The sequence below is a fragment of the Mugil cephalus genome, chromosome 19 (assembly GCF_022458985.1).
Source record: "Mugil cephalus isolate CIBA_MC_2020 chromosome 19, CIBA_Mcephalus_1.1, whole genome shotgun sequence".
In the NCBI taxonomy this organism is placed as follows: Eukaryota; Metazoa; Chordata; class Actinopteri; order Mugiliformes; family Mugilidae; genus Mugil; species Mugil cephalus.
The window spans coordinates 10,083,329-10,102,549 of NC_061788.1; the positions used below are offsets into that span (position 1 = coordinate 10,083,329).

A 19,221-nucleotide genomic window follows, 5' to 3' on the forward strand; every position below is an offset into this window, starting at 1 on the left:
GCCTCCACTAACAACATTCAAGAAGGGTGGGAGAGAAGCTATCACTCTGGGACAGAACAGACAACATTTCTGCGAAGGTTCTTAGTCATCCAGGTCAATCCAAAAGGCTTTTAAAAAAGGCTACCGGACTTGTAGTTCCCCCCTCAATAACAGATAAGCATCCAGCCGTTAATGGGAATTAGTTGCAGTTTCTGGTTCTTAGAAACAAGTCAAGCAAGTTTCATATTTAAACCTCAACTTGTCCCCGGTCCCATAAAACTGAAGAAGCTACTCAGACCTACTCTTCAAGAAACTATACAAGCCCAGTTTCCTTTTTGAATGCCTTTTGGAGAAGAGGCAATATCTTCACCACTTTCTTAATCCTGATCTCAGGCTCATCTCACAGATCACCAGCACATCACATTCATGCATCACACACCATTGGACAATATGGAGCTTGTATTTTTGGTATACAGTCAGCCCTGAATATCGCCCAACCGTCCTGATGCAGTCAGCTTGAAAACATGACATGTCAGTTTTCAGATTTATAAGAGAGAGCGCGCCCGTGCTACGCTGGCTCCGTCCCAGTCATGCCTCCAGATACTTCCCCCCCGTCTCTGCCCACCACTCTAAACACAGATCTTTCCAGTGAGCCCTATTTATTTGATTTTGCTTGGGCTCTGCGTGGCCCTGACGACCAAACTATTCTCTCCGTGCTGCCAGAGGAGACGGCTGTTTACACCAAGGTGAAATAAAAAGACAAAGAAACAGGAAATTGGGCAGTCTTTCCCAAAATATCCTTTGGTTAAGCTGCACTGAGAATATCGCTGCAATCGTAGTGCGTTACATTTCAAATGTGGTTCCACTTGGTAAGAAAAGTTTGTTTTAAAGATGTTTTTTGACTTTATCTTGAGTTTTAATCAGTCTGTTGCGCTGTAGGACAAACACACCACACTTACAGATGATTAAGACTCTACATGACCACCAGACGTTTCAGTGTTATGGCTCCTTTGAGCGTGCTAAGGCTTACATACCATCCTGAAGCCGCAGCTGCCGGAGGTAAAGGGGGCTCTGAAGAACGTTACACCTGCCTGGCTCATTTTCTCTCGTCACCAGCATCAGGTCATTGTAGACAAACACCGTAACCTAAAACAGACAGAAGAAGAACAATATTCAAGACGGGGAGACAGGATGTTTAAAGGAAGACAATCGAAGGGCCGGGGGTGGTGAGTCAAAAGAAGAGTGGTACGTGAAGGTGGGAAAAAAAGTCTGAATTTGATTTCGTACTTGACATGGTCTCATTGTGGTTTTTACATCTTACATCGGAATCACTGTGAAATTCACATACACTGCACAGGTCTCACTTTCACGTCTACACTCACCCTCACACCTCCCCCTGCTCGTGTATTAGCGTGGCAAAATGCTGTTCACACATATAATCTTATGGCCATGCATAGCAACAGCCTCCCACGTCTTGCTTTCTGGCCTATCGAATATAGTAAACTGTACTTTTAAGCGCGTTAACTCACGTATTAACATTTCATTCCAAATAACGCACCAAGTACCGGCCAATTGCTTGATACTTTACCAAGACGAGGAATTAATCTTTCTTGTGTAAGTTTCTAATTAATGCACAGTTCTTAATCGCACAAGGCCTTTAATGTGGATTAGTATCTCTATGACATTGTTACCAACAAGAAGTTTAAACTGTGCACTCTTAATTAAAATACGCCACTGATAAGCTTGGTTCTACTATACTTTCTGACTTTTTAATCAAACTGATATCACTGATTCTTCATGTTACTCAACATTACTCCAAAAGCTATTTACAGACCCCAAAGCTCTTCTCAAACTCCAGTCCACTAACTTGACAACTGAGTTTTGCAACATGCAATGACTGGGCCATGACAGTGGCAAGGAGTGAAAAGTCATGCCAGTCAACCGTCCAGAAAACAAGAACAAAGCATGACGGAAAAAATGTTGAGAGAAAAAAAAATAAAGCAGGTCAAAACGTAAGAGCTGCTGCTTTCACACTATGTAATTCATGCACATGCTCCAAAACAATGCTTTTGCTATAGCGGCTTCCTCTGAAGGGTGAGATAGCACGGGTATTTCAGATGTAGCCAACATGTGGTTAGAGAGTGTGTGTGTGTGTGTGTGTGTGTGTGTCTAGGTTTGAGGGGGTGGAAGATAATCTAAGTGAGAATAAAGGACAAAGCATGCGAGAGGCAAGCAACAAACGATTTTCACACAGAGAAATGTGCAGACTTATGATACAAAATGTGATTCATACATAGAGAAACAAACAGATGAATATAATGAATATAATTACATTAATGCATTCTGTATCTAATTTTAAATTTTATGTGTTGTCCTTTATGACATCATAGACATCAAAATAACACTGGCTTCATCTGACTTAGTTAGTCCACTTCGAATCTCATCTTCTACTAATGCTTATCTTCACAAAGGGGGTTCCTGGAGCCTATACCAGCGGTCATTGGACAAGAGGGGGATACACCCTGGTCAGGTCGCAAGTCGATTGCAGGGCCAAGCCAGAGACAAACCCCAGAGCCAGTCTGGAACCCAGATCTTCTTGCTGGGAGGCATTAGTGCCCCCACTGTGCAGAACTAAAATGAACAACTAAACTAATCCAAAATGAAGGAAATAAACCTCAGCCTGATTATATAAAATAAATAAATAAAATTAGGGTAGAATTAAGTCAGATTGCAGAGTGTGGCCTGTGATACATTGCTAACCCTAACCCTAACCCTAGGTACAAGTGCAAAAAAGAACCAAATAAAGTACAGCATTAAGTTTCACGGGTATTTCATTTTATACCTTGATAATTTAAATTGATAACTTGACAACTAACATAATAAATGCAATGATTCATAAAATATAAACAGCTAAAAGCTGTTATGCATAAAGTTTCACTATCATTTAATGCACAGAGCATTTTTGACAAGTTTTCACTCTGCGCTCCATCCAGCGTTGTGCTTTCCATGTGTACTCAGACACACCAATAAAAGTGTCTCTGTGAACTGCTTTCTGTCTTTGCCGCCCAGAGAGAGCAACACGCTGGCGAGCCGAGAGCAAAAGCTGTAATAACACGCCGAGAGATCGTTAAAAACAGCCCGTACAAAGTGGCACAGTGGAGAGAAACTCCCTCCTGACAAACACTGGCTGCTAAATATTTGTTTTACGTCTGACCGCGGAGAAGAGATAGTCCAGGATTACGCTTCCAGGCCAGGAGCTGCTGCAATTCGCTGCACCGCGTAGCGGAGATTATTTAACAAGGCATTCTAAAGATGTGAGCCTGTGAAAAACAAGCGCTGTTCTCTCTTTCCATGTCTCACGTGCCCTGTCGTTTCTGCATTTCCAAAATGTGGAAATCAAAAACGGACCAAAATATCAACGGTTTTTAACATATTTAGCTCTTTTTTTTTTTTATCTCAGCATATGCTTTAAAGGTCATTTAATAATTATTTAAACATTTGTTCTACATCCGACCCTAGATAAGAGATAGTCTTTGACAAGGCATTCTAAAGATCTGTGAAAAACAAGTGCTCTTCTCTCTATCGTCAGGTTTACACATTACGGCCTTATTTTATAGTAAATAATAGGAAGTAACACTAGAGTTTCTGCATTTCCAGAATGTGGAAATCGAAAAGGGACCAAGATAACGACTGTTTTTAACATATTCAACACTTTTTTTTTTTTTTTTTTTTTTATCTCAGCATATGCTTTAAAGGTCATTTAATACTTATTTAAATATTTGTTCTACATCTGACCCCAGATAAGAGATAGTCCGCAATTACACTTCCAGACCGGGAGTTGCTGCATTTCGTTGCGCTCCGTAGCGGAGATATTTCAACAAGGCGTTCTAAAGATGTGTGTCTGCGAAAAACAAGTGCTCTTCTCTCTTTCCATATATAGTCTAGTCCAACGGATTACGCTAAGCATGCTTCATGCTTGCCACATTTAAAGCAAATATAATAAGATCAATGTGGCTCAGAGAAGATAAATACAGATACTGAGACACATACAGACTGGGGTGTGTTGTACATTCTTCTATAGTTTACTTGCAGTACTAGATACTGTCAGTATCAAAGTACTTGTTAAGGACTTCATAAAACTCAACATAATGCGATTTTTTTTCTTTTTACATTGAGCTTTAGACTTTGTGAAAGGATCATTAATATATCAAAGGAGCTACGGTTTCATTTGATACGTGAAACCGCATTTCTTTGTCAGTCAGATCCTTGGCTCCTTCCTCCCTCATCCATTATTCATACCCCTCGACTCGCGTGGACTTGATAGTTCAGAGAAGTTACGAATTCGCAAGAGTTATTCAGACACCTCCTGCCCTCCCAGGACTTCGCCCTGTGCTTGTTCTTTCTTTTTATATAACTCCGAAGCACATTCAGACTTTAGATGTGCATCGGGGCAGCGGAACGTCACTTCCTGTTTGGCCAAGTAAACAAACCACATAAACGGTTGTGACAAGCCAAAAAAGAGGGGGGAGGAGGGGGGACGAGAGAGCCACAATCGTATTGTATCCATCGAATTACGAAGGTCCACGAAAGAGCGCCGAGGAATCATCAAGGTTTAGTCCTGCGTCTTCTAAAAAAAATATTTGCAGGCATTGTTTTTTATTTTTATTTTCATATACGCAGAACAGTAAACAGAAGGCTAAGCAAACGCAGAGCGAACACACTCCACACACAGGCAATGAATAATGCATCTCTCATGGGTGGAGATGGACGTTCCTACGCTGCAGAGTTACCGCACAGCTGCCACTCACCTTGAGAGAGTGGTGCTTGCTCTCGTGTAGAATCATCTCCTCAGATATGATGAGCGTTCGGCTGCACAGGTCGAGAGGCTGACAAGGAAAGAAAAGAGCGCAAACGCGCGTTATGTCACAACTGCGCCGAGTTCATTTCTTTTCAACCGACATCAATAGTTTATCAGCGGCTGCGAGCGCACAATTCCTCAAACCACGTCGCAGAATTTCTCAATGCAAAAATCCAAAAATGTAACACTGAATTTGGTTATTAGTCACAGTACCGGATCCATTTTTGGCTCCCAAATCCGATCGATGGGCTTTAAGCGTGAAAAACACTGCTGCGTTCCACAGAGGGAAACACGACTGGTATTGATTGTATTAAGACAGAAAGTGAGTTGAGCCTCAGAAGCGGCGTATGCGGTCGAACATGACGAGACACTGACACTTAAAATGAACTAGTGCAGGCACGTGGGAGGAGGGGACTTCCTCTTGAGTCGAGGGTGCGACAAAGGGCCGATTCAGTAGTGTGTAGTGTAAGTGTGGCATTTGCATACTATGCGATGTACAGTCAGGATTACACGCTCCTGCGTTATTGTATATTACTAAATGGGAAGTGGCGCTAGAGGGTCTGCGTTACCAACATGTGGAAATGATCTGATCATCATCATCTTTAAAGGTTATTAAATCATTATTTAAACGTGTTATTCTTTTCACTGTACTGTCTGTGCATGTGCAGAAGTGAGAATTTATCTGGTAATGACACATGATTTAACATAACGTGCATGACTATGATATTTTTTTTGATTAGTCTTCGGGAATTTACTTTCATTTCATTATTTTTTGTAGGGCAAATACAGGCCGATTGTGTCCTGCAGAGCTAAAACGAGACTTTCAGTTTTATTTATGCAGCTGATTTCCTTTATCTACAAGACAAGGTTAGGAAATACCCATGCTGACTGATCAGACTGCAAGACTCCCGTCTCTATTCCAAGCAGAGAAGTGCTGCAGCCTAAATATAAAATCTCTAATAAAATATCTGCTTGTCTGAAAAGCTTAAGTTCCTGACTGCAAATGTCAAGTTACCTTGAGCCAGATGTGTGGAGGAAAAGCATCACGAAACCACATAACCACGACACCAGTCACAACTCAAGACCAGGTGGGTGGGTGGGTGGGTGGGCGGGGGTGGAGGTTGTGTATCATTAAATACATATCCTGCCTGTATTTTTTTTTTACTTCACACAGATAATCAACATTTTGGGGGAAATACACTTATTTGTTGCATTGCTGAGGGTTTGGGTCACCTCATTAGCATTCTGTTGGCTAAATATGAAGCAATGGCCGGCAGCCGGTGAGCCGTGTAAGCCTGTCTCACTCACAGATCACAGTAACTAGCACAATACGCAACATTTTCTTTAAAAACTATGCGTAGTCTGCCTGTATATTCTTGATTTTGTCGTCCTTTGCTGTGTTTGGGACGTTTCTGGGCCGTCAATTTTGGGTGGCGAAAGAGTATAAGCGTGCCCTTTGGCTGCATTCACACCTTAGTAACACAATCTCAACATCTCACTTTATTTATCTGATTCACTATATATTTCTTTTTGTTTTCTCGCCCGCTTTCTTCATTTCCCGTGGTTTTCCCGACCACCACCGCTCCCGCTTACTGAGCCAGAGATCATCGGTCAGATTTCGAAGTTCTGTTTCGAAACAGACGCCGACAACTGCAACCCATTATGCCGTTAACATGTTACAATGAAACCACACATTCGCGCACACGCCGGCTCACCTGAACAAATATGGGGAAGATAAGAATCTTGGGTGCCACTTTGACGTATCCATAGTTGGCGTGCGGAGTGTGCGAGCGCACGATCGTGCAGTTCTGGTAGTTGGCGAAGTTGGCGTTCTGCTGCTGGTAGTTGGCCAGGCCCGGGCCGGCGGAGGTAGATGACCCCTTTGATGCCTTGGAGTTGTTCGACCGACGCAGGAAACCAGTACAGCTGGAGAAACCTCCACCTCCGCCACCTACTCCGCTTCCACTCATACCTCCAGAAAAAGCACCACCACCACCACCACCACCACTATTCTGGGGCTGTGGAACAGAAGTCTGTTTGTATAATCTGGCAGCTGGGAAACAAAGAAAAGAAATCGAGGGCGTAAACATACAGGCTGAGTGTAATTTCTGGATCTGTCTAGATCTGCGCGCTAAATATGCTTAGATCGGTATAAAGACTGCAAACAGGGGAGACGCCTATGGAGCAAAAATCCACAAGCCACAAGCCCAAGATCTTAATAAATTCAACCATTTTCATTAATTTAACACTGAAAATGTGAAATTAAATCAAGTGGGCCACGTCGGAAATAATAAAGATCTAAAGCTAACTTCAAATAAAAAGTCTCTCCGCTTAAAACAAATATGAGCGTAATAACACTGCACACGTCTTACCTAGAGTCCCCTGGTTGTCTTGGTAAACAGGCCTCAAGATCTGAAAGCAGAATAATATGAAGTGATATTAATAATGAGTGGGATTGTTTCATCAAAATGAAAGCTACATCTATAATGAATGACGCTCAACTGATGTATAATTCTGATATAAATGTAATGTGTGTTAATCTGGATTATGATATGTGTGTCCTAGCCTTCTCTTTTCTGTGCATCTACGCCATGAGTCGTTTTTTTTTTTTTTATTGACAGAACTGGACATGTGCGTCGAGTTTCCAGGACTCGTCCAAGCCCATTTGAATATTTACTTGTCAAAACATGCAACAATCTGGGGATCTACAGAGGGAGTGAAGATATAAAGCTGACGTCACGTCTAACCATGTTGAGATTAATACGGCAGGTAGACGTGTTTTGTTAAATCCCAAACATTTTGGGGGAATAACACATCATTAGCAGATTTTATGCCAGTTTAACGGGATAAATAGTCCCCGTAGTGCAGTCTTTCCAAGCCCTTTGTTTGTGAACTAAGGTATTGTGTGTGTCTGTGCGGGATGCCACCATCATGACCCATTTCCACAGGGCTTTTTCAGTATATTTAGCCTGCGATGCCCGTAACAAAATATCACCAAATCTCTGCCTTCTCTTTTGTCTCAGAGCAGACGTTGCAGATATGTGAATGGGAAGGTTGGTTTACTGAGCCGGCATTTAGCTCTTTTTCCAGAAGCTGCGCATTCTTTTCTTTCAATATTCGATCGGTCTTTATTTCAAACAACCTCTGCATTCAATGTGACCTCGTGTTTCAGCTCTTTTGCCCAAGCACTGACACGTCTCTCTTTACCGAAGCACGCGGATGGATGTGGACTCTGCATGAGGTGCAGGAAGGCACACAGAAACAGTTTGAAGTTGCAAACAGACTTAGAAGCCATGACACACGGAGATTTAAATTAAATATCAGCTATGACATCAGAAGGTTCTAATTAGCTAGGTCTATTGAGCAGATATCAACTATACGGAGATTGCAATCAGTGAAAGAGAGAGTGCGCACTGCTTGAACCCTGCTGTCACCCTGAGGGGGCTGTTCGGGTTAGTATTGTCCTGTTATAGGAGTGTTAGCTGAGGAATTCAGATCAGTCTTTTTGATTGAATGACTTTGCTTTATTTTGTTTTTATGATGAAAGTGTTAATCTCGTATACAGGATCTCTGAGCGCAAAAAGAACAAGCTGTATAAAATGCCATATACATGTAGCGTTGCGCATGTACACGCATGTTATACAGAAACTGCATATTATGCAATGGACCAGCCTTGTAATACGTGAAGCGGAATTCTTTCTTTTTTCTCAAAATGGCAGAACCATTCGTTTTTAAAGCACTGACGCGTAATTTCATGGCACACAGATGACATATCTATAGGATATCTGTAAAATAAATCAAGTCAAGTACATTATCGTCCTCTTGTGAACTGTGTTTTGTTGGTATAATGAAATGAAATGCAACAAATATTGCCAAAGCATCAGATAGTACAGGCACATAATATATTTGCGGCAATATTTTCATATGTTATTTGCCTCCTTTACGTCTTCAGTCTCCATATCTACATGATTGTGAGCTATATGCACAGTATGCAGTGTGATGAAAACACGTCCTAAGGTACAAATCATCAAGACGGCCGTGACACAAATGGGTCGGGACATACTGTACATACAGTCCGTCTATCTATCGGCACCGGGGAGGTAGGGTAAGGAGACGTATCTAGGATGAGCCAACATATGACCGTGGTGAGGATGAGGAGGACGGAGGAGATGATGAAGATGCAGCCCACCACCAGTTTGCGGTACCTGGCTTCCAGGGTTGATTGGCGCCAGGATGATATAGTTGTCCCCGTTCGACGCCTTCACCCTAGTCCCTTTCAGCGTGGCGGTGTGAGGGTGGTGGAGGAGTCGCGGTTTCCCGTCCAACTCCTCGGCCGACCCCCCCTGGGCCCCCCACGCCAGGGTGCCCACGCCCAGGGCGCCGCCGTTGCCGGCCTCCGAGCCGTTGACCAGGAGCCGGCGGGCGGCGGTGGCGCGGTGATGGGCCGGGAGGGGCGGCACGGCCGGGGGCGTCTTACTCGCGCCGACGTCGGGCGCCCGCCGGCGGGTCGGCGGCGAGGGCGCGTCGTAGTTCGACGTGGAGGGCTTGTAGGAGGGCCGGTGGATGAGGCCCTCGAAACTGGGCTTGGCTGAGGGGCCCGTGCGCCACACCACCACTGTGATTTCATTGGCGCTGTTTCTAAAACAAGACGGTGAAATGACGATTAGCGCAATCGGTTTGGTCAGTTTGAAACTGACAATATGTAATTTATATGACATCACTGCAAGCGAAGTCTCTGTGGTTACAGCCACTGAGTGGCAAAAACTGACAGTGGAGACATGGAGATTAGCCGCATTAGTTTGAACCACAGGCTTTAATTGTAAAATAAGTTTTAAAAAATGTGAAGAGCTTTTGTGTGACTGTACCAACACATTTGAAAAGCAGTCAGAGGCATATTTTTGCCAAAGAACTGCCAAAGAAAAGAGCAGTAACTGGATCGCTACATTAGGAGAAACAACTGGACTATAGGCACCGAAACCTGGTGTTGTGGTTCACATTTAGTGTCAGGTAATATTAATTTATGCTATTTTTTTTGATGAAGTCATACCTTAAGTTACTTCTTAAATTACACCCTGGAGGGCTGTCAGAAAAGTTTGTCGATGTTGTTGTTTTGGCGAGTTCGCAACCAACAGTGACTATTTCAGTTCTTCTTTAACCTCAAAAGCTTCTGACAAAATATAAAATATGCTTCTAAAATAAATGATCTGTTAACACCACGGGTCTCGCATCTCAGAGTGACTCAGACTAATCTTACTAATAATTAAGGCCCGAGTCACGAACATGCCTGTGAAGGTTTCTTCCGAGGGTGTGAACGGGCCCTAATCATCAGACGTGCTGGAACCATTACCTTATAGCATGCGCTAAGTCCACACATTTCCACTGTTCCACAGGCTGACCGTTTAGCTGCAGGAGAGTGTCCAGCTGCTGCAGACCAGCGAGATCTGCCGGACCCCCTGGCAGGGCGAAGAGACAGAAAGATTCAGCATCATTTCTCAAGCAGAAAGCATGTCGTTTCATGGATTAAGTCTTTAGTAATGGAGGTGCAGAATGAATCAATAGGGCAAACAATAAATACCAAAATACTTTGTTCCTACAGGCTTTGTTTTCCTCTTCATTCTCACTGGTGTCAGATTTTAAAGCTCAGATAACACCAGCCAACATGGTAGATTGGCAGAAAATCTTTCTATTAACTGCACCGCCCGGCTCACTGAGGAGGGGGTTACCTAATATCCGAGTGGTCAGGGTGCACAACATGTGGGCTAAAATGCCACAGCCAGACCTTTGCTGCACGGAATTCCCCACATTTCCTGTTTATCTCGACCCACAATAAAGCCAAAGTGAGAAGCCAAAGTGAGGTCAAACAAAGGCGTCCATTATCGTAGCAACGTTAAAGCACATCACAATAAAATATGAGTTAATCGTGTCTTTCTGTTTCTATTTCAGGTCCAAAGACAAGGACTGTGCAAAAAAATGAACGTGCGAAACTTGCCTGGATCAACAGCCTGCACTCTCACGGGGGAATCCGAGCAGATGGTGAATCCATATCCATCCTTTCCTCGAAGGATAGTCACCTGCAAACACACACAATCGTTTTGAGACATGGAGATAAGAAAAGCTCTCTCCCCCCCTCGCCCTAACTGCCCAAGGAACCAAAAGTAGCACGCTGGCAAAATCATCAACTTCCTTCCTATAAGAAGATTAAGTAGATTTGTATTCTTCTTCTGCTTCCTATTAAAAGTGTCTTGACAGCGATTTCCTGGTCAACCCAATTAGCTGGGCCGGTGGGAAAAACAAGTCCAGAGATGAAAAGGGGGACACATTCTTCGTCCAGTAGCTGGTTAAAATACAAAAAAGCCTTTAAATTCGTGCGTATGCTCGGAAAGTGTACAGTTGTTACGCCCATGCTACTAAATACTGTTCAGAGATGAGTGAATTTTCTTTTTTTTTTCATATTATCTGCTCAACTTTATCATGCCCACACAGGGACAGTGCTGACGGCCCTTTCCCATTGTCTCTGTTTCTCTTACGTCGTCAAACATTCACTACCTGCACCCGAAAGTTCGAGCCAAAGTCAACAAAGTCCCATCCAAAACATCTCACTTTCCATTTCATCTGCTGACAAACCGGGGGCCCAAAGCACACAGACATCCCCGCTTTTTCCCTCTGTCTCGCTTTTTTTTTTTTATTTCTTCAGCGGAGCACAAAAAACTACATGTATGTCCAACTAAACTACAAAGGCTGCCCTGGAGCGCCAACCAGCCACATGGAGGAACGCGGTGATTATTCAGGAGCCCCGAAGCTCGCCATGACCCTAAAACGTCGGGTAGAATCGCGCGTTTCTTATAGTCCGTTGGTTTTTATTCGGCCTGTGTCACACTGTTAAAGGGCAACAGTTCTACTTCCATATTTCTCGAACCTTCCGGCTCTTGAACTTGTCTCTATTTCTGTCTGCGTCCAAACTCGGGCAGCATTGGAAATAATTTTATGGCACGGAGTTCTCCGGCTGGAGACGACCGCGCAAGAATATTAAACGAGAACGAATAGATGATGATCGGGGATAAAACACGTAAAAATGCGGATTGAACGGTGGTAGACGAGGACAGACGAGGGCCGAGCAGATGACAAGGACAAATAGAGGAACAGATGGTAGGAAACAAATCATTTCGCTGGAATTAAGAAAGTCAAACAAGGAACAGAAAATATATTGAAAGACTAGCTTAAATCGGAGAAAAGCAATGAAAAATGAAAATGGACAGCAGTGATGGAGAGCTCTGCCCGTCGTGCCTCATTTATCCGTCTTCGCCTCTTTATCGAACGCCTTTTCAGACATTGTGTCCTTTTAGAGGGAATTCTCCGAGCCGCCTCATTTGGACCGATTCATCCCAGAAACCCAGAGCCTGAACAGCGTTAATTTAATTTGCGAGCGACTGTGGAGACCGAGCACTTTTGGAGGAGGACTACCTCTGGCCTGCCTGGGAAAAGCGGCTCAGTGCCCCCTCGTCCGCTTCCGAAATAAAACGGAGGGATTACTTTCAAACAGGAACAGCGAAGAGGAGAGCGGCCTCGGTGCAAATCCAACAGATCGGGGTGGTAGTTCTTTAAGTAACTGTTTCCCGACGCATCAATCAAAAGACACATTACGGAAACAAATTATGATAAATGAGCCGAGGGAAGAAGGTTGCCAGAGTGCATTAAATATTGAAATTGTGTGAGCAGAGTCGTAGCGATGGATTAATAATTCAATCGTACAAAGAACTGACATGACCGAAGCTTAAATTTAAACTTTCTTGTCACGAATTCAGAAAGGAAAGGGAGAAAGGATGGGCGGCCTGGAGGTGTGACTTGTCCAGGAAACACGAAATGTTGTGCACAGACGAAATAAAATAAACCAAACACACATCTGATACTCATATGTGATCAGACAGAGTTATCTGGGTCAGTTTGTCCAGTGACTAAGACGTTGCGCTGTATTCTTGTCGTGTAAGCTTAGAGTTATATTCCCCAGCTGTAACTGTAGTAGTCGTCAATTATACTCTGAGCTCGTGTTATTTCCTATGATTAAATCTCGAATTCAAATATACATCAGTCCCCATTCTTCCATCCATCCTTATTTTCTCTATGTGAAGGATAAATAATGTAAAGGCCAGAGTGCAGGAAACACACATCCCTAATATCTTTCGTGATCACTCAGGAGGGAGTTATTTCTTTCCAGGTGCGTCAGACGTGCAGCTGAAAGTGCGTTTTCGGGACCCAGCAGCGTGTAAACAAGCATAACGTAGCCTCATTTTTTTTTTTATCTTTTGCAAACAAATTACGACCAAGAGACCAGTGTCCTGTCCCACAGACACACCTGAGGCAGCCTACATCCGATGCAGAGGTGACACAGGCCGTGGATCGTGTGCATCACACCTCCACCTCCTCCTCCTCCTCCTCCTCCTCCTCTTCCTCCTCCCTCTCCCGCGTTCAAGTCCGCGGACAACACGCACACGCTGCGACGCTGCGTTTCCACCTGGCCCGCTCCCCGGCAGCCCGAGTACCGCCACAGCTTCCTCTGCGCGGCCGAGTGCGTCCTCCTGGGGCTGTGCTCCGGCGGCTGGGTGGACTTCAGAGTGTTGTGGATCATGTCCGAAAGTGACAGCTGCCCGGAGGTCGGCTTTAGTCTTGCAGGCGGATCTGGGTGGCGATGTCGTTTCTCACCTCGCAAGCGAAGCAAATGGCAATCTGTCGAGTTTAACGCAAACTGTCCTTGGAGGTTTCTTTCTTTTCAGTCAAGCCGCTCTTCACTTTGCATCAGCTTTCTCCCAAATGAGTCTCGATTCAATTCTCTTCCCCCTCCTCCAAGAATTCAATCTCCCACTGACGTCCAGTTGCACTTTTTCCATTCAAGGTCTGTTTGTAATGACTCCAGTCATCAATGCTTTCAGTCTGTACCTGTCATTTCATTTCATTCACAGCCTCAGCTTCATTCCGTTCCCATGCCTCGAAACTTCAGTCGAGCCTCCTTATCTTCCGTCTCTTATCTTCTCGCGTTCGCTCCGTCCCCGTCGCCGACGTCCAGCTCCCCGCTCTGTTGGCCCCGAACAGCAGAAGTTGCAGGAGTTGCCTGAGATCAGCTGTGTGAGTGTGTGGCGGCGTCATGCAGGCGAGACTGGCGCTGGGGCCTGCTCAGGCCACACTGTAGCTCCTGGCAGGGGCGCTCATGGGAACTCTTCAGCAGCAGAAGAATGGGAGGAAGTGCCTCCCTCCGCCATCCCCCCCTTCACACAAATACACACACATGCGCATGCACACACATGCACTTACGCATACCTCGCCACCCTACAGCCAGGACAGCTTTGTGTGTCTGCCCCCGATAAGGCCAGTTTGCTTCCTGAGTCCACACTATGAGGCTGCTGGAGGTGCTATAGTCTTTTGCAAATATGCTCTGCAGTGACTAATGTAGGTGGCCCAAGTGAGACATGTATGAGAAAGCGTGTGAAAGGCAAGACTTTTAATCAGAGTTGCGGGGAGGGGAGGCTTAAACCCCAGACTGCATGTGTACTGTAAACGGAAATGTTTCGAAGCGCTCGCGGCTTTTGGATCGAACTCATTTTAACGACCTCCCAGAGACGGACAGCGGTACCGAACGGTGACTCACGCACATCCTTCAATCATGCTTTATACCTCATCAGACGCTTAACAAACGCTCCCATGCTACGCAATCTCCGTCCAGACATTATGCCTGTTTATTATGTTTCCAACTTCCATATTTCCTCCGCTTTTCCTCTCAGCTGCTCCCACTCACCTCCAGCCACGCAGTGCGGAAATTCGCAGGTCTGCGAGCGCCGAACAATCCGCACTCCTCTTACAGTTATCCAAACATTACCCTCGCTGTTTTTGTTTTCAACATTCGGCATGTCTGGGAAAGCGGCGGCAATCTGCAAAAATAATAACAACAAACACCTCGGCACTGGTGCAGGAAAAAGCCTGTTGAATTAAAACAGTGGCCAGTCTGACCCCTGGCAGGCCCATTAATTCCGAGCTTGCTTTCTTTTTCTTTTAATCGTTTGGATGTCTGGCTCGGGGAATGAAACATGGACAGAGAAGTGACGGAGAAAGAGCGAGGTGACAGAGGAGCAGGGCTGCACTAGCCTCCGCGGTGTTAATAAAGTGGCAGAAAAGGCCGTTGTCTTAAGATCCCTTCATTCCCGTAGTAATGGCAGCTTTTCCCTGTTTGCCTTTTCAAAAGGGCGAGGGTTACCCGTCAAGCACACAAAAACACTTTCTCTCTCATTCACGCTGCGCTGTTCACCTCTAAATAGGCAGAAGGACGGATTAGAGGGAGAGAAGAAAGGGAGAGAAGAAAGCATGTCTCAGGGAGTGGGGTGAAAGAAGAGTTTGAAAAGCTTGTCTAGGAGCCAGACGAGGCCAATCTGGTTTTTAGTAGTGTGGGATCTCACTCTCCCTTTCTGACCTGAATAAACAGCTATCAAAGGAGGAGGTGTCTTCCAAGCCACTGAACACACAGGATGGGTCTTAGGCCAAGTTCAGGGTCACAGCTCGAGTTGCACTTAAAATTCAAACGGTGGAAGATCATTATGCGGGTTCATAACTACACGGCTGCGCAAGTAATTAAAGGGTTTAAGAAGAGAACAAAAGTCGTGGATCAGAGTCAAACCTGTGCCTGGAAGATCCACCGATTCAACCGTAAGATCATCCGGACTGAGCTCGGAAAGGTCGAAATGTCAGTTCGACGGACGTTAAATAAATCAATCAAAGCACGACAAAGGGGAATACGAAGCAGGTGGGCGGCAAGTTGACTAATCTCAACTTTGAGGCAACCCGGTTGAGACGACAACCAATGGGAGCGTCCGATACGGTTGACTTGACAGTAAACAAGAAGTTCTCCAAACGTTCACCACAGGGAAACCCAGTCCACAACTTTGGTTCCCACAGCCATACACTGATAGCAGGCTTGGAGCATCGGGTGAATCCAGATGGAGCGGCGGCGGTGAAGGGATTTTACTTTTCGAACTTAGAACTGTAACAGCAGCGAGAGCTAGATCTGTCCACGCACTGGGGAACGACTGTTAGCTGCAAAGAAATAGGCTAGAAACAAATCTGTTTATATGGAAACAATGATAAAAACAACAATAGGTAGATATACATTTTTAGAAACGATAGCTTTGACTGGTTGATGGTGCAACATAAGAAATAATGGTCTAAACCATAGGTCTTCAACAGGGGATCCATGGAAGCTCTGCAGGTGCACATGAACATGAATCCAACATATTGCAGTAAAACGATAGCTTAACATTGAATGCAAAATGATAGTAGTAATGTATATTTATAAAGAGCAGGTTTAATATAGAACCCATATAGTCAGTAGGGGGTCCTTGGTCTGAAACCTGTTGAAGACCCCTGGTCTGAACCATAGTGGTGCACCACCAACTGACTGACCAACTTTGAATGTGAGTGCTTCCTTTCACTCTTCCATGCATACACAAACCAACAAAGCGAAGGACTCAGAGTTGCACTGGCTTCCTCATTAAGACCATACAGGGGTCAAGGTCTTATTTAAGAATGTGAAATGTGGTCAGTAGGTGGCAGGGCCCTCCTACACATATGTTGTCTCGGATGCATCTCAAACTGAACGCTCAAACGTCTACATCTTGAAGCGAGGAGGAGAGGGTCAGCAGCAGCCAGATCCCAGAAACCTTCCAAAGGGACACGCTGCGACAATAAAACCGACCGCTCTTCATTTATTCTGAGGCGGCAGCCAGAAAATCTAACCTCTCCGTCTCCGTTTTAGCTCACCTCACCCTTCCTTCCCATCTTTCCCATCACACAGCGGTGTCAGACCCATTTACACAGGGGACGGCTCAAGAGCTAACAATAGATGACAAGCTCAGTAATGCAGAGGGACACGTTGTCCGGGGCCCAACCATTGTTAATATTCATGAACTCTCCGCTCCCTCCGAGTGACATGAGCGGACAGAGTTTTTGTTTTGTTTTTTGTTTTTTTCTGTGTCGATCGCCTGTAAACATAATTGGTAAATGGGGAGATGAACCCCTCGTTATGTTGCACGTCAAGTCCAATCTCTGGTTGGGTTGATCATTGTTGCTTCCACTCACATGTCGGAGATGCTCGAATGTTTTACGACTTGCTTTCTCAGCAGCGTTTACTATTCCCTCAATATAATTTGACGGGTAAGTTTAACACGCAGATCTAAAGCTTCTCATCACATCCTTAAAAAGCTGCTTTTTGACAAATTAAAAAGAGGTTCAAACAGGGATTCTTGGGACAAACAAAAGAGCAGAAATTAATTGGCGCAGCATTTTTTAAAGCGCAGCTCATCTCACAAACATGTAGCAATTAACTAAACACACAATAATTTAAGAAAAATATAGAGAGAAGCCGTAGAAGTGTAGTCAGTGGATAGGAAAGTGTTCTTGAAATAGCCTTGTGGTTTTCTGAGGGACATTCCTTTGTGGATATCGAGCATTATCTTCACCAACATCTGAAGTGTCCCGAGCCTTTAATGAACCCTGTGGAAATCATTGAAATTATTCATGCGCAAGGCCGTCCTCAAACGCTGAAAAATGTTCGGTAAAGAGCGGGCAGCTAATGATACCACAGAGTGCTTTGTCTGGTAGGGGTGATGGCCACGGGGTGACGGCGAGAGAAAGGAGAGTGAAAAGAGAGGAGGAGGAGAAGGAGGTGGAGGAGATTACAACGGCGAGGGAGGAAATACGCAGCGGTCTGGAAGGGAGAGAGGACGAGGCAACAGAAAGCGGGTACAGAAAAGAGGAGAAAGTCTAAAAGGTTTTCCATTCTCCCCTAATTTAGCCTGTGAATGTACTTTCTCCCCCCCCCGCCCCGCTCCTCCTCCTTTAACTCTCCCCTGAGACTGTCCCACACAGACCGCACAATCATATGTTTCTCTGATTCACCCGCAGATAAAGAGGAAGAGGGAGAACAAGAGCGAGAGGGGAGGGACGGGGGTGGGAAGGGGAGAGGAAAGGACCATTCACAAATACGGATGTAAAACTTTTTTCACATGATTACCGACCTCCTCAATGACTTTCATGACTCTGTGGCTACCTACGTACTTTCTCGATGTAGCGTCATTACTGTGCAAATTAACTGAATGTAATGGCTGCTACAGCTCTGAAGAAATGTCCCTAGGAGTACTTTGTGAGATAACTAATCCTTATCTTAAGTTTCGGTGTGTGCCTGTGTTATGTATAGAGAGAGGAAGCGCATGTGAAAGGGCGAAGGTAAAGTGAGCTCCTCTAATCTGAGTCTCAGTCGAGGCTTAATACCGAAACTCCATATGACCACTGCTTTCCGCAGAGTTGACATCCTGGACCTCTTTCAAAGCAAAACGGATATGTTTTAGTGTCGCACCGATCTGCTGAATAGCTCAAACAGCCAGTCGCTCCAGGAGTTCAAGGAATAACGATCGTTGTTTTTTTTTTTTTTTTTTAAGCGCACCACCATCTATGCCCAACCACATCCTGTTCAGCGACAGTTTGTTTTAAGGCTAACCAACGGTAGAAGAGCAGTTTAAACTAAACTTTACAATAAAACTACAGAAGTGTAACAATACATTTGGGTTTGATTTTTCTTAACAGCTCTTTATTACACATTTCTGACAAAACCACCAATTCCACAATCGCACATGACTAAACCCTCTAGGGGTGCAAGTCATTTGACCTTAGTAGAGAGGTTGGGGTGGATGGATGGGTCAATAAAACTTTGTATTTACGCAGGCTGTTGTTTTGTTTCCTATTTTCAACCCTTGTCATTCTTGCCTGTACCATGATAATACATCTTCGCTCAAACTGACCAAATAGCTTTTTTCTGTCAAATCTAACCAAACATTTATTAACATCTTGGGGCAGACTGGATCCTTTCTCTTACAGCTCGTACCCATCGGCAGTTGAAGCCACTATTTCTGTGCTCCGTCGGTAGGTTTTATCGACCGACTGAAGTGCTGTTTCCTGACAATATGCTGCCCTTTATAGCTGGATTGAAAGCTTTATAATATCCTTCTTTTCATGTCTTAGTTATTTCACTTTCACGTAACCACGTTCAATACGATACAGCGACTCTACCCTCAATAACCACTTGCCTCGCGGGATGCATCGAAGAAATGTCCATGTAGAGGCGACGACTTGAAATATTTGACTTTTCCTCATCGACTCTTTCAATAAAGGCAGGCTAAATCGAGCCACAGTCACACCTGCATCTTAACTTGCAGAAGTATTATACATGTTGACAACATGTGTTAACAGGAGCCAGATTCAATTTTCCACGAATATCTCTCTGGAAGGCGGCCACCTCGGGACCCAGTAAGATTAGCGAGCCAGGGAGGAATAAATCTTTCCCCACAACTCTC

At 44.7% G+C, this 19,221-nt stretch overlaps 1 protein-coding gene across 5 annotated transcripts in view; it reads right to left on the reverse strand.

Annotated features, from left to right (window-relative positions):
* Positions 1-19,221, reverse strand: part of rgs3a (regulator of G protein signaling 3a) — a 135,370-nt gene that overhangs the window by 79,662 nt on the left and 36,487 nt on the right. For 4 of the 5 annotated variants that reach the window (XM_047570275.1, XM_047570276.1, XM_047570279.1 and 1 more), the window contains 7 exons: positions 10,827-10,908; positions 10,185-10,290; positions 9,043-9,475; positions 7,210-7,249; positions 6,553-6,890; positions 4,788-4,865; positions 1,014-1,125 (listed from right to left, as the gene is read on the reverse strand). In XM_047570275.1, coding sequence (XP_047426231.1) covers positions 1,014-1,125; positions 4,788-4,865; positions 6,553-6,890; positions 7,210-7,249; positions 9,043-9,475; positions 10,185-10,290; positions 10,827-10,908 — 1,189 coding nt within the window. Of the gene's footprint in view, positions 1-1,013; positions 1,126-4,787; positions 4,866-6,552; positions 6,891-7,209; positions 7,250-9,042; positions 9,476-10,184; positions 10,291-10,826; positions 10,909-13,187; positions 14,120-19,221 lie in introns of those variants that run through there. The other variant, XM_047570277.1, reaches the window with a different exon arrangement.